The 15,745-nt window shown below is 39.0% G+C and overlaps 1 protein-coding gene across 2 annotated transcripts in view; it reads right to left on the bottom strand.

Annotated features, from left to right (window-relative positions):
- SPATA6 (spermatogenesis associated 6) overlaps nucleotides 1-15,745 on the bottom strand; it is a 129,635-nt gene that overhangs the window by 75,896 nt on the left and 37,994 nt on the right. For both annotated transcript variants that reach the window (XM_008265284.4, XM_008265285.4), the window contains exon 6: nucleotides 9,018-9,098. In XM_008265284.4, the coding sequence (XP_008263506.1) occupies nucleotides 9,018-9,098 (81 nt within the window). The remainder of the gene's footprint in view (nucleotides 1-9,017; nucleotides 9,099-15,745) is intronic.

The raw sequence follows: 15,745 nt of genomic DNA, 5'->3' as shown, positions 1-15,745 counted from the left end.
CTGTTGTAGGCTGCTTTGAGTGAGCCAGAGAAACAGGCCCTTTGCAGCATGAGAAAGCCTCCAAGTCTCTGGGATTTACCTCCACTTGAATAATAACTGAATATTTTTAGCATTAAAATGAATGTCATTTGAATTAATTTTGACTTCACTTTGGCTTTGGAAAGGAAGCATTTCAAGTAGACACTGGTACTTTTTTAACTTGACAGCTAAAGATTCTAAAATGCATGTTTTATATTGTTAAGTTTTAACCAGTCAGGAAAATTTTATGTAACCAGTAATAGTTACTTATTTTTTCTACAAATTTCATTTAGGCTGCAATGTGTAGCTTTTGTTAACTCTTTACTCTTGCTTTCTTAAATTAATTACTATGTTTAATGGCATACATGCCAAGATATTTAGCATGTACAAAGCAGGATTTCCTTTTTTTTTAAACAGCTTCATATTGAAGCTGAGACTTAACCGTAAACAAGTTGAGTGGCAGGCTGGTATGCTGTTGTCTTGTTACATAAAGCTATTGCCAGAATCTTAGTAAATATAAAGTTTTAAAAGTTTGTTGTCATTGTATATTAATAACATATTATGACAAGTTAAATTTAAGTGAGAATTACATTACTGTTCTTCCTGTGTCATATCTCCTGCTGAATTGTTTATTAGGAATGTTAAAAGGAATTATATATCATTTTTACTTTACAGTTTTTATATAATCAGGTAACATGAAATAAAACTTGATTTGTAATCCTGCCTGTTACAAAGGGTGTGCTGATTCTATTGGTACGTGCACAGAACAGTTTGACACAAGAGGCTGAATAAATAGCTATTTTACCTATAAAAAATACATCTCTAGTTGATTATGAAATTTTTATAGGGAAAATAATAAAAAATAAGTTTCATTCTATAATTACATATGTACAGTATGATAATTTGAACACATACACATTTTAATGTTATGTATTACTTAGATTATACAAGGTGAATAGCATTTTAAATTCCCTTCAAAGTTATAACTTTACAATTAAATGACAGATAATCATATGATTTTAATTCTAGTTCCACATCTTTATAAAAGTAAAAACATAAAATATTTTATAAATTTAATTTAATAACTTGTATTTCATCTTCTAGTAAAAAGTTGTTAGTAGTATAAAATTCTTGATGTTATGAAACAAATTTGGGGACTGGCACTGGGTCATAGCAGATAAAGCTGCTGCCTGCAGTGCCTGCAGTCCATATCGGCTCTGGTTCGAGTCCCAGCTGCTCCACTTCCAGTCCAGCTCTCTGCTAAGGCCTGGGAAAGAAGATGGTCCAAGTCCTTGGGTCCCTGCATCCACGTGGGAGACTCGGAAGACGTTCCTGGCTCTTGGCTGCGGATCGGCGCAGCTCTGGCCATTGCAGCCATTTGGGAAGTGAACCAGCGGATGGGAGACCTCTCTCTCTTTCTCTCTCTCTCTCTCTCTGCCTCTGCCTCTGCCTCTCTGTAACTCTGCCCTTCAAATAAGTAAATCTTAAAAAAAAATTTTGACATTTCTAATTTTGTTGTGTTATTAGGATAACATTTTTTTTAACTTTTATTTAATGAATATAAATTTCCAAAGTACGATTTATGGATTACAATGGCTTCCCCCCCATACCGTCCCTCCCACCCACAACCCTCCCCTTTCCCACTCCCTCTCCCCTTCCATTCACATCAAGATTCATTTTCGATTATCTTAATATACAGAAGATCAGCTTAGTATACAGTAAGTAAGGATTTCAACAGTTTGCTCCCACACAGAAACATAAAGTGAAAAATAATAGATGATTTTTTTTAAATGATGATGAAATCAGATCAGACCTATTGTCATGTTTAATCCCAGTGAGAGTCAAGTTGGGAGTTGATAATTTCTTTTTTTTTTTTTTTACAGAGGATCAGTTTAGTATGCATTAAGTAAAGATTTCAACAGTTTGCACCCCCATAGAAACACAAAGTGAAATATATTGTTTGAGTACTCGTTATAGCATTAAATCTCAATGCATAGCACATTAAGGACAGAGATCCTACATGAGGAGTAAGTGCACAGTGACTCCTGTTGTTGACTTTACCAATTGACACTCCTGTCTATGGCATCAGTAATCTCCCTATGCTCCAGTCATGAGTTTCCAAGGCTATGGAAGCCCTCTGAGTTCTCCGATTCTTATCTTGTTTAGACAAGGTCATAGTCAAAGTGGAGGTTCTCTCCTCCCTTCAGAGAAAGGTACCTCCTTCTTTGAAGACCTGTTCTTTCCACTGGGATCTCACTCACAGAGATCTTTTGCCAGAGTGTCTTGACTTTCCATGCCTGAAATACTCTCATGGGCTTTTCAGCCAGATCACCCCGGTTAGAATGGCTCACATGCAGAAATCTACCAACAACAGATGCTGGCGAGGATGTGGGGAAAAAGGGACACTAACCCACTGTTGGTGGGAATGCAAACTGGTCAAGCCACTATGGAAGTCAGTCTGGAGATTCCTCAGAAACCTGAAGATAACCCTACCATTTGACCCAGCCATCCCACTCCTTGGAATTTACCCAACGGAATTTAAATTGGCAAACAAAAAAGCGGTCTGCACCCTAAAGTTTATTGCAGCTCAATTCACAATAGCTAAGACCTGGAACCAACCTAAATGCCCATCAACGGTAGACTGGATAAAGAAATTATGGGATATGTACTCTTTAGAATACTATACCGCAGTAAGAAACAACGAAATCCAGTCATTTGCAACAAAATGGAGGAATCTGGAACACATCATGCTGAGTGAAATAAGCCAGTCCCAAAGGGACAAATACCATATGTTCTCCCTGATCGGTGACAACTGACTGAACACCAAAAAGGAAACCTGTTGAAGTGAAATGGACACTATGGGAAACGGTGACTTGATCAGCATAGCCCTGACTGTTAATGAACAACTTAATACATTATCCCTCTTAGTAGTTTTTTTGTCTGTTCTACTTAATATGACTGGTTTAATTCTGTAATTAATACACAGTTATTCTTAAGTATTGAAAATTAACTGAAATGTGATCCTTGTTAAACATAAGAGTGGGAATAAGAGAGGGAAGAGATGTATAATTTGGGACATGCTCAAGCTGACTTGCCCCAAATGGTAGAGTTAGAAACATACCAGGGGATTCCAATTCAATCCCATCAAGGTGGCATGTACCAATGCCATCTCACTATTCCAAGTGATCAATTTCAGTTCACAATTGATCATAATGAAAGGACTAAGAGTCAAAGGGAGCACATAAACATGTCTAGTACCTGCTAACACTAACTGATAGAATAAATAAAGGGGAGAGTGATCCAACATGGGAAGTGAGATACTCAGCAGACTCATAGAATGGCAGATGTCCTAAATAGCACTCTGGCCTCAGAATCAGCCCTAGGATAACATTTTATTCAAATAGTTTTGCCTTAATAGATTATAAGTAGAAAGATTTCTTCATATACCATGTAGAATTATAAGAAGTTTTCAATTACAGAATATGGATGGTTCAGAATCTCTTTCTTCATAACACAATTTTAAAACCACAAATTCTACTGCCTTTCTCACTTTCTCAACTCCCCCCTTTATTTGCTAAGGGTATCTGAGTATATAAAATACAAATGTGAAAAGAACACGGAAGAGTCAAATTTTCTACAAAGTAGATATACAAGGACATAAAACATTTTCCAAATTGGAGAAGTAAGTCTATGAGTTTCCTACAGACCAGAAGCATCAGATGATTTCCTCGTTCTTTCTCCTATAGTTTGCAATATGCTCCTGGACCTTCTCCCACCTTGTTCAATGACCTCAAGTAATTAAGAATTTTTCTGTTTAATCGCATTCCATTCATCTCTGTGACATCACACTGACTCACAGAGGCAATGGATTTTAGCACTATAGCAAGGATCTTTGAGGTTTATTAAAGCATTCAAGAAATGAATCTTTCTAAAACCTTGGAATTAGAGTTTCTGTTTCTCAGCTCTGTCTTTTTCTACTGAATTTTGGGTTTCATCAGCATGCAGACCCATTACATCCATAAATCTGAAAATCCCAAGCTGATCAAACCCTCTTTTCCTCATCCTACTTAGTTTACTCACTGAATCTCTTACTTGCTCTTAACACCCTCAGTCCTACGCCTCTTTCCTCCAATCTTCTACGTATTTTAGTATCGCTTACTTACAGACCCAGCTGAACTGAATGATAATCATCCATTTCAACAATGCTGCAGAGTTCTTTCTTCTATATTCACCTCAGATTATGCCAAACATTAAGTAACTAACCCCATCTTCTTTCTTAAAGTTATGAGGGTTGTATACTGCTAGTGGAAGTTATAAGATGCACAGTATGTACTAGAAATACATGTCAACTCTACTCATTCCTAAATACAATCTGTCCATGCCTGACAAAGCTTACAATAGTGGCCTTGTTGTACTACTTTAAAATGGCTGCCATAACTTCCCTTTGTGAACACACACACACACACACACACATAGAGCAATTTCTCCCACAGTGACTCTGAGTTGGATATGTGACTATCTTTGGTCAAGAGGACACTAGCACATGTGCCACAAGGACAGACTTGAACAATGCTTGACCTCTCCTAACCTGAAAACATTCTCTTATCATGTGAATGAGCCACAGTTACTGTCCGGATACAGGGTGAGAGGCTCCTGATCATTGCCCTGAGTGAAAAAAACAAGCAAACAAACAAAAAAAAACAAAAAAAAAAAAAACAACAAAAAAACACCTTTATTACCAGAAATGGAAGGTCCAGCACTGGCCAAAATGACTGCCAGCTGCCAGACATATGAGTCAAACTATTTTAGATCACTCAGCCCTAGCCAGCTGGTCAATAGCAGAAGAATCACTCAGCAGATCAACAGAACCGGGAGAAATAATAAGCGGTTTAAAGTCACTGAATCAGTGAGGTTTATCATACAGCAAGAGCTGCACAGTGGAGCAGACTAACACATTAATAAAGTCATTACTGATATTTAACTAGTCAACAATAAATCTCCCTTTAAGAAAAAAGAATAACTGAGGGGCTGGAGCTGTGGTGTAGCAGGTAAAGCCACTACCTACAGTGCCAGCATCCCATATGGGCATCAGTTCAAGACCCAGCTGCTCCACTTCCAATCTAACTCTCTGCTATGGCCCGACAAAGCAGTAGAAGTTGGGTCCCCTGCACCCACATGGGAGACCCAGAGGAGGCTCCTGGCTTCAGATCCTCACAGCTCCAGCCATTGCGGCCAATGGGGGAGTAAACCAGAGGATGGAAGACCTCCCTCTCTCTCTGTGCCTCTCCTCTCTGTGTAACTCTTTCAAATAAATAAATAAATCTTAAAAAAAAAAAGAAATAGAACTGAGTAGACAGAAAAACAGTTTCATCCAGAAAAAAAAATCAAAATAATATGTTTAATTTTCAGCCCATTTAATTAGGGACAAAACATCCAATCTGAAAATATGAAAAGGATTAAAGGGCACTATAATTATCTGGAAATCTAAATAATTTTATAACTCTTTCCAAAACTTAACGTTTATCTTATTTTTTTCTTTGAAACAGAAAATGATACTTTATAGCCATTAAAATTTTAATTGAATCTAATATTCCCTTGGAGAAATAAGTGGAAATATCAACTTAAAATCAAATTGTGTTACCATTCCGTGTTTTATCTAGAAGTGACTGTTTCTATGGCTGAATAATCGTTCACCGTTTTCTGCCCTATTTTCTTTACACATTCTCCATTAATAAACATCTAGCTTGACTTCCTGTCCCAGCCTTTGTGACTGGTGCTGCATTCGCGTGCTGCACAGCAGGGTAGGGTGACCACAAAGCACAGTGATGTTTCATATACTCTACAAGAACTGGCTCAAGACACAAAGAATAAGAAAATGGAAAAGCTAGTTGCCTGATCTGATCTGTTTATGCTAGGTAAATGTGTTGAAATATTGTATTATCCACATAAAAATATACAAGTATCACATTAATAAAAAGTTTAAAAATGTCTTTTAATTTTAAGTGAATATTTTGTTGAGCCCCCTGATAACCGTTCCACTTTGTGTTTCAACAATTATCTTCTGTACCTCCCCAGTCATCTTAATTTTCTAATATAGCCTTAGATAGAACTGTAAATTCATCAGTTATATTTCATATTCCAGTCATGAGGAATACATTCTTATTCAGTCTTTACAGCAGTCTTATGAGGAACATGAACTCTAAGCTACAGGTCTGTTTCTAATGTATATTTTATTTATTTTAAATATATTTTCTTAAATACTGATTGACACCAAAAGTCTATTCTCTCACATCACTGTTCAAAAAAAAAAAATCAAACGACAAACACTGAAATTCCAAATCAGGGATAAAAAAAAGTCTTGCCAAAAATTTACAATGGAAAATGTTAGTTCCCAAGTATAATTTCACTATGCATGGGTGAAGGTTTTACATTCAGAAAAGGCTCTTCTACTGAGCTTCATACTTGGAATATATATGCACTTTTATGTGGGTATACTATATTTCAGACAAAACATAAAAAGAAAAAAAGACTAGAAGTCTTTTTTCAATCCATTAGAAGGGCATTCTCCAGTATGGAGATAAAAATTATCTCAGTCTGGGCAAAACATTTCTATACACAATGCATATCTCAAAAAGAAGTCAATAACATTATCTCCATGCTTGGCAAGCATAGATTATTAGATCTCTAAATAGCTGTTTCAGTTTGCATTTAAAAAATGTACTTCAGACCAACTCTGAAATACTAAATATCTGCTAAACAAAATAAGAATGATCCCCTCAAATAATTCTAAAACTACAAGGTACCTTTCTTAGTTTAAGTCAGTTACCATTCTGAGCAAATTTTATTCAAAAGATGATAATATAGTAATTTACCATCCTACTCCCTCCATGATAGGCCCAGTCCAGTCATTTGAGTCTCTTAGGCTTTCTATATTCCTGGCTCTTGATCACAGCCTGGTCATTATTACTGCATCACAGTGCAACTGCCCGTGAGGGATGCCTAGATACAGGCTGTTAGACAACCTGTGAACAAGGTAGCCAGCCCATCCTGGTGACTCACGAAGAATCAGTATAGAATGGAATACTAGATTCAGCTATCTCAGCCTCCTACAGGCAGTTTTACAGACACAGAGGAACTTAAGCTGAAAGTCTTCCCTTGATCTGATTGCACAAATGTGGCCATCAAATTCCTGAAGGAATTATAAACACTCAAGAAATCACTCACTGAATAGCAACATCCCAGTCTGAGAAGCTCTGGTCACTTTTACTAAAAATGGGTCCTTTGGGGCCAGTGCTGTGGCATAGTTGGCTAAGCCTCTGCCTGCAGTGCAGGTATCCCATTTAGGCGCCAGTTTGTGTCCAGGCTGCTCCTCTTCTGACCCAGCTCTCTGCTATGGCCTGGGAAAGCAGTAGAGGATGGTCCAAGTTCTTGGGCCCCTGCACCTGGGTGGGAGACCTGGAAATAGCTTCCAGCTCCTGGTTTTGGATCAGCCTATCTCTGGCTGTTGTGGTCATTTGGGGAACCAGTGGATGGAACTTTTTTCTCTGTCTCTGCCTCTCTCTGTCTGTAACTCTACCTCTCAAGTAAATAAAATCTTAAAAAAAAAATGGATCCTTTGAATGTTTTTGCAGTAACCTGGAAATTTTTATAACTTCCACAAGATTCACAGACTCTCCAACGAGTTCTCTGAGACTCCTTGATCACGGTATGTTTCTGGCAGCCTGATTTCTTTGCATTAAAAATAGAAAGATTGGGGCTGATGCTGTAGGGTAGCAGTTTAAGCCACTGCTTGCAACACTAGCATTCCATATGGAGTGCTGGTTGTAGTCTGAGCTCTTCTGCTTCCTATCCGCTTCCTGCTGATGTACCTGGGAAGGCAGTGGATGATGGCCTAAGTGCATGGGCCTCCTACCATCTTGGCTCCTGGCTTCAGCCTGGCCCAGCACCGGCTGTTGTGGCTATTTGGGGAGTAAACCAACAGATGGAAAAATTTCTGTCTCTCCCTCTCTCTGTCTCTCTGCCTTTCAAATAAATAAATCTTTTATAAAAATACAAAGGTCCATGAAGTAAAGCAAAAACAAAAACATCATGGTACCCTCTGTCATGTGTACTAACCTTTTCATTCTTACAACTAACATGTAACCAAACTGTTAAATAGCTATGTAAATTGTTTTCAACTAAAAGTTGGTCGCAATAAAGAAAAGAGATAAAAGGACCAAAATAAAATAATAAAGCTTGGCAAATGGCCTCAGAGTCAGTGAACTAAGGGGGCTTCCATAGCCTTGGCAGCTCATGACAAGAGCCTAGGGTGATTACTGATGCCATAAACAAGAGTGTCAATTTGTTAAGTCAACAACAGGAGTCACTGTGCACTTACTCCTCATGTAGGATCTTTGTCCTTAGTGTGCTGTACATTGAGATTTAATGCTATAACTAGTACTCAAACAGTAGTTTTCACTTTATGTTTCTGTGTGGGAGCAAACTGTTGAAATCTTTACTTAATGTATGCTAAACTGATCTTCTGTAGATAAAGAGAATCGAAAATGAATCTTGATGTGAATGGAAGGGGAGAGGGAGTGGGAAAGGGGAGGGTTGTGGGTGGGAGGGACGTTATGGGGGGGGAAGCCATTGTAATCCATAAGCTGTACTTTGGAAATTTATATTCATTAAATAAAAGTTAAAAAGTTAAAAAAAAGAAACACTAATACCTAAAGATAAATGTGAATTGAGTGCCTCTACACTTAAAATTTGGAGTGGGAGGCAACTGAGGCTCATTTTAGATTAATAACAAAGATGCCATCGCTCGGTAAGAAAGACACTACCCTGAAATGCCCTTTTCAAAGTACCAGGTCTATGTAAATCTGTACTGAGAACTTGATGTTTAACTTACTGTGTTTTAATTCTTTTTTTCATAAAATATGCAGAGTTTTCTTAGTAAAGAATTAAGAAGAGAATAAAGAAATAAGCAAAAAAATATATTTTAAATAAACAATCTTAACCTGAGTGCGGCACTTCCTTGAACTTATCAGACATTCAGTAATCACTGAAGTTGTAGAAAATTCCAGCTTTGGAGCAATTCCCTAAGGAAAAAGAGGTTACTATTAGACACGTGCTTTTTAAAAAGATCATCCGTGAAGAGATTATGACCTAGAGTAATAAATGCTTATCAAGGTTCAGCTGCTTCATTTGTTAGCTTGAACTTAAGAAAAATGACAGCACAGTAATGCTAAACATTAGCAAGAAACAATTTCATTCCTGATGATTCAGTTATGAATGATTATATTACTTTTCTGGAATAATACTTCTTTCATTTTAATTTTCAAATATTTCCCCATAAATTTTTAAAATACAATAGTAAAATCATAAATATGTAAATATACCTAAAGGATTTTAGCTCCTTTTTACATTTACAACTTAAGACATATTTAAATAGGTAATCAGGAAATAAATATGTTAAGTAGCTTAACTTAGGAATTCCACAATGTATACCTATATTAAAACATCATGTTATATTACCAAAAATAAAAAATATTTTATTAAAATTCTTACAAATGAAATACTTCAAATGGTTCCATTTTTTTAAAACTACAGCTCATGGGTATTCAATTCCTGAGAACATATGCCTCTAACAATTCTTCCCACATATTTTCCTATAGTGTAGCTTACATTTGGGGGTAAGAATGCGTCCAGCTTCTATTTGTCACAATATTTCACCCATCAGCTGAACATTTTTTGGGTAAAGTAGTGACAAATGATAAAGTACAAAGGGATAGGCACAAAGCATCTGAGAAAATATTTAGACACATACAAGTTTATAGTCACCAAAACATGAAACAGTATCATCAGTGCCCAGGGCACTTCACTGTAATATAATGAGAAGTCAAACATGAACCACAGTACCTACAGTTGTTCTCTGCAAACCCAGCCTGTGACTAAGTTTAAGGTTTAAAACACCACATAGATTACAGAAAAGGTAAAGTAATACATGAACTATCTTGTTTCTGTAAACATTCCTTTTAGTGATGATATTCACTATACATGCTTGTTAATTATCTATTATTATGTAACATTACTCCAAAACATGGCAGTTTAAAACATCAGTAATGGGATGGAAGAGGGAGTAGAAGATAGGATGGTTTGCAGGTGGGAGGGAGGTTATAGGGGGAAAAATCAATATACTCCAAAAGTTGTACTTTTGAAATTTATATTTATTAAATGAAAGTTTTCAAAAAAAATCAGTAAATGGGGCCGACGCTGTGGTGTAGTGGGTGAAGCTGCCACCTGCAGTGCCGGCATCCCATATGGGCACTAATTTGAGACCCAGCTACTCCACTTCCTATCCAGCTCTCTGCTGTGGCCTGGGAAAGCATTAGAAGATGGCCCAAGCCCTTGGGCCCCTGTACCCACATGGGAAGACCCAGAGGAAGCTCCGGGCTCCTGGCTTGGGATCGGCACAGTTCTGGCCATTGAGGTCAACTGGGGAGTGAACTAGCAGATGGAAGGCCTCTCTCTCTCTCTCTCTCCGCCTCTCCTTCTCTCTCTGTAACTCTGACTTCCAAAGAAATAATTCCAAATAATTCCAAAATAAATAAATAAATATTTAAAACAAGAGTTAGGCTACTTTTCAGTGGAGAGTATCAAAAGTTTTGTGCACTCTGACCACTAATTTCTTATTCCTCTCACATGCAAAACACCCCCATACCCTACCAAAAAAAAATCAGAAAAAAAAAAAAAAAAAAAAAAAAAAAACAGAAAGTCTCATTCTTCTACAAATACCAGCATAGATCAAGGCTGGTCCTTCAAGTTCAGCTCCTAGAATATGGTTCTGTACAATCAGGTATATGAGCTAAAGAAATAGAGGTATCTGCCCCAGGCATGTTGAATGTACACAAGTGCAGCATGTGTCCACAGGACAGCCACAATAGCTATTCCTGGTGAAAGATTGGGAAAACAGGAGGCAAACAGGAATTACACAGCAGTTCTACAATCCAGCCAGGGAAATGTTAGACGTTCCTTCAGCAGGGCTCGGTCCTACTCTTGCTCAGAAATAAGCAGCCATGGTGTTTGCCTCCACATCCTGGAGTCTGATTTACATCCTCTGAAGCAACTCCCGCAAGGAGAGATAGTAGACTGTGGGAGATGTGCAGTGTTCTGAGCTAGGGTGTCGCCAAAAGAGTTTGAAGAGTCCCAAAGACCTTTACATGTGGTAACGTGTTTTGTCATTTCAGACTAACCTGGTGGTGTTTCTGCCAACAACGTTTTTAAAAAAAATGTTTAGGTCTCTTGTCAATCTTCTTGGAGTTCACTCCAATAGACAATGCCACACCCCTCTCTATATTAGGATTTTGCTGAGATATTGTCCTTAAAGCATTAGAAAACTTTAACATTTGATTACATGATTTTCTAAGACCATATGTTAGATGTTCTTTAGGCTTTAATAAAAGAGTTAACTATCGCTTCACTTTCACTATCAACTGATAATTTTCTAAAAGTTCCATGGAATGATTTTCAGTTAGAAGTAATTTCTTAATTTCTGCATTGTCTGTCACTGGGAAAGGCTGGGAATCAAGAAACTCCTTTCTGTTTAACAGCCTTTCCTTTTGTTTGTATCTCTCCTCTCACATGAGCAACAAAAAGAAACCAGGTTGCTCATTTCGTGCTCTCAACAGAAAGCTTCCTTGGACAGACCATCCTTCACTGCATTTCACATGGCTGCAAGTGCCTGTGTTAAACTCTCACCCATGACATAACAATGATCCTCTTTTCTTCTAGTTTCTCACTCTCCTGTAAAGGCTTATCTGACAGTCTCTTCAACAATCTGTAGGCTTTCACAAACACTCCAGCAAAGCCCTTCCTGGTTCTGCCCTCTCCAAAGAGCTGTTTGCTTATGCTCCTACTTGACAGTAGGTTTCCATGACAGTGAGTAATCCAAGAGAGAGAGCAATGAAAAAGTCCCAATATTTTAAAAATTTAATCATTTAGCTGGCGCCGCGGCTCACTAGGCTAATCCTCCGCCTTGCGGCGCCAGCACACCGGGTTCTAGTCCTGGTCAGGGCACCGGATTCTGTCCCGGTTGCCCCTCTTCCAGGCAGCTCTCTGCTGTGGCCAGGGAGTGCAGTGGAGGATGGCCCAAGTGCTTGGGCCCTGCACCTGCATGGGAGACCAGGAGAAGCACCTGGCTCCTGCCTTCGGATCAGCGCGATGCGCTGGCCGTAGCGCGCTGGCCGTAGCGCGCCGGCCACGGCGGCCATTGGAGGGTGAATGAACGGCAAAAAGGAAGAACTTTCTCTCTGTCTCTCTCTCTCTCACTGTCCACTTTGCCTGTCAAAAAAAATTAATTATTTATTATTTTGTAACATATTTGTACATGCTCATGGGGCTCAGTATGATTTTAACATGTAAAATATGCAGCTGTATATGTCATTGACCATATACAAATTTAAATCCAAAAATTAGTAAAAAATAGAATAATGAATTAAAGATCATGTGGCTTTCTTCCTTTTTCTTTTTTAACTTCATATTTTATTTATCTAGTTATTTTTAAAGATTCATTTTATTTGTTTGAAAGGAAGAGTTATAGAGAGAGAATAGGACAGAGAGATCTTCCATTCATTGGTCCACTCTCCAAATGGCCACAACAGCCAGAGCTGGACCAGGCCAAAGCCAGGAGCCTAGAATTCCATTCAGTCTCCCATGTGCATGGCAGGGGCCCAGGTACTTGAACCACCTCCTGGTGCTTTCCTGGGCACATTAGTAGGGAGCTAGATTAGAAGTGGAGCAGCCAGAAATCCAACCAGTGCTCACATAGGATGCCAGTATTGCATGTGGCAGCTTAACCTGCTGTGCTACCCTTTTCATTATTTTTGAGATAATATATCTGTAATTAACCTTATACTGAAAGGCTTAATGCTCCACTAAATAAAGAGTTCAACAAACAAAAGGAAAAAAGACCATCATTGAACAGGAAAATAGGCAAAGGCTATAAACAATAATCAAATGAAAATGCTCAACTTCACTCATAAAAAATAAATTTTAAAAGAGCCACAAAGGGCCAGCGCCGTGGCTCACTAGGCTAATCCTCCGCCTTGTGGTGCTGGCACACCGGGTTCTAGTCCCGGTCGGGATGCCGGATTCTGTCCTGGTTGCCCCTCTTCCAGGCCAGCTCTCTGCTGTGGCCAGGGAGTACAGTGGAGGATGGCCCAAGTGCTTGGGCCCTGCACCCCATGGGAGACCAGGATAAGTACCTGGCTCCTGCCATTGGATCAGCGCGGTGCGCCGGCCGCGGCGGCCATTGGAGGGTGAACCAACGGCAAAGGAAGACCTTTCTCTCTCTCTCTCTCTCTCTCTCACTGTCCACTCTGCCTGTCAAAAAATAAAAAAATAAAAAAGAGCCACAAAATCATTAAAAACTATTGTACTATATAATTCTTATTTATTTAAAAGGCAGAGTTAGATAGAGAGACAGACAGACAGACAGGATGAGATCTTCCATCTACTGATTCACTCCCCCAAATGGCCACAACAACCAGGGCTGGGCCAGGCTGAAGCCAGGAGCCTGGAACTCCACCCAGGTCTCCCACATGAGTGCTAAGAGCCTAGCAACAGACCATCATCTTTGCTTTCCCAGGCACATTAGCAGGGAGCTGGATCAGAAGTGGAGCAGCTGGAATTAGAACCAGCGCTCCAATGGGATGCCAGCATCTCAGTCAGTGGCTTAACCTGCTGCACAACATTGGCCGGCCTAACCACAACACTGGCCGGCCCCAGTAGTATATAATTCTTAACAATCTGACAAAGATTTAAAACAAAGTGTGGCCAGCGCCGCGGCTCACTAGGCTAATTCTCTGCCTGCGGTGCAGGCACCCTGGGTTCTAGTCCCGGTTGGGGCGCCAGATTCTGTCCCGGTTGCTCCTCTTCCAGTCCAGCTCTCTGCTGTGGCCCGGGAGGGCAGTGGAGGATGGCCCAAGTGCTTGGGCCTTGCAACCACATGGGAGACCAGGAGGAAGCACCTGGCTCCTGGCTTTGGATCGGCGCAGCGCGCCGGCGGTGGCAGCCACTTGAGGGGGTGAACCAACAGAAAGGAAGACCTTTCTCTCTGTCTTTCTGTCTCTCACTAACTCTGCCTGTCCAAAAAAAAAAAAAAAGAAAGAAAAGAAAAAGTGTGACAAAACACTGTATTTGCAACAAAACTAATACACACAAGCATTTCTTTCTCCCACATATAAGGGAGAACATGTGGTATTTGTCTTTCTGTGTTCAGTTTATTTCACTCAATATGATATCTTCCAGTTCCATAGTTCCATTTAGATGCATTGATAGATGCATTAATTCATTTTTTATATCTGAATGATATTCGTGTGTGTGTGAGAGAGAGAGAGAGAGAGAGAGGGATGATGGATACCTTGATTAATGCCCTGTTTTGGCTATTATAGACACTGCTGCTATAAACACTGTGGTGTAGGTATCTCCTTGAATCAAGGTATTCGTGTCTTTTGGTTATTCATCCAATAATAGGACTGCTATATCAAATGCCAAGTCTGTTTCCAGGCTTTTTAAGAAATTTCCATAGTGCTTTTTACAGTAGCTGCACTAATTTACATTCCCACCAAGAGTGTGTAAGAGTTTCTCTTTCTCCACATCCCCGCCAGTAACTGTTGCTATCTTTTGGATAATAGCCATTCTGACAAGGGTGAGGGGATATTGCACAGTGGTTTTGATCTGCAGCTTCCCTGCTGGCTAGTGATACTAAGCATTTTTTCACTTATTTGTTGGCCATTTGTATCTTCTCTTTTGAGAAATGTCCACTCAGGTCCTTTTCCCATTTCTTCATCAGATTGGTGGTTTTGTTGTTGTTCAGTTTTTTGAGTTATTGGTATATTCTGGATATTAATTCTTCGTCAGATAGGTGGTTTGCAAATATTTTTCCCATTCTGTTGGACGTCTCTTCACTCTATTGTTTCCTTTGCTGCGCAAAAGCTTCTGAGTTTGATATAGCCCCATTTGTCTAGTCACTTTTGCTGCCTGTGCTTTGGGAATTTTATACAAGAAGCTATCAACCATACTTCAAGTGTTTTCCCTATGTTTTCTTCAGCATTTCTATCGTCTCCGGTCTTAATTAGGTCTTTGATCCATCTTGAGTTGATTTTTTTTAATATGGTGAGAAGCAGAGATCTAATTTCATTCTTTTACATATATATATCCAATTTTGCCAGCACCATTTATTGAAGAGATTATTGTTTCTCCAATGCACGGCCTGGACACTTCTGTCAAAAATTAGTTGCCCATATGTACATGTATATATGTTATTGGGGTCTCTTTTCTGTTCCATTGATCTATGTGGTTTTTTTCCAGCATCATGCTGACGTAATTAACACAGCTTTGTAGTATGTTTGAAGGAAAGTGTTGTGATACCCCCAGCTTGACTTGTTTTTGCTCAAGGTTACTTTGTTCTGGGTCTTTGTGATTTCCAATGAATCTGGTGATTGTTTTTTCTAACTCTGTAAACAATGTCATCAGTATTTTGATAGGGATTGCACTGAATCTGTAGATTGTTTTAGGTAGTAAAGACATTTTAATGATATTAATTTTTCCAATTCATGAATAAGGAGTATCTTTCCATTTTCTATGTCCTTGATGATTTTTATTCATTAACAGTCTATAATTTTCACTGTAGAGATCTTTCACTTCTTTGGGTAGATTTTTTCCTAAATATTTGATGTTTTTGTGT

This window comes from Oryctolagus cuniculus, chromosome 7 (assembly GCF_964237555.1).
Source record: "Oryctolagus cuniculus chromosome 7, mOryCun1.1, whole genome shotgun sequence".
Classification (NCBI taxonomy): Eukaryota; Metazoa; Chordata; class Mammalia; order Lagomorpha; family Leporidae; genus Oryctolagus; species Oryctolagus cuniculus.
The sequence above is the reverse complement of the archived record's forward strand: the minus strand, read 5'-3'. Positions and strand labels throughout refer to the sequence as shown.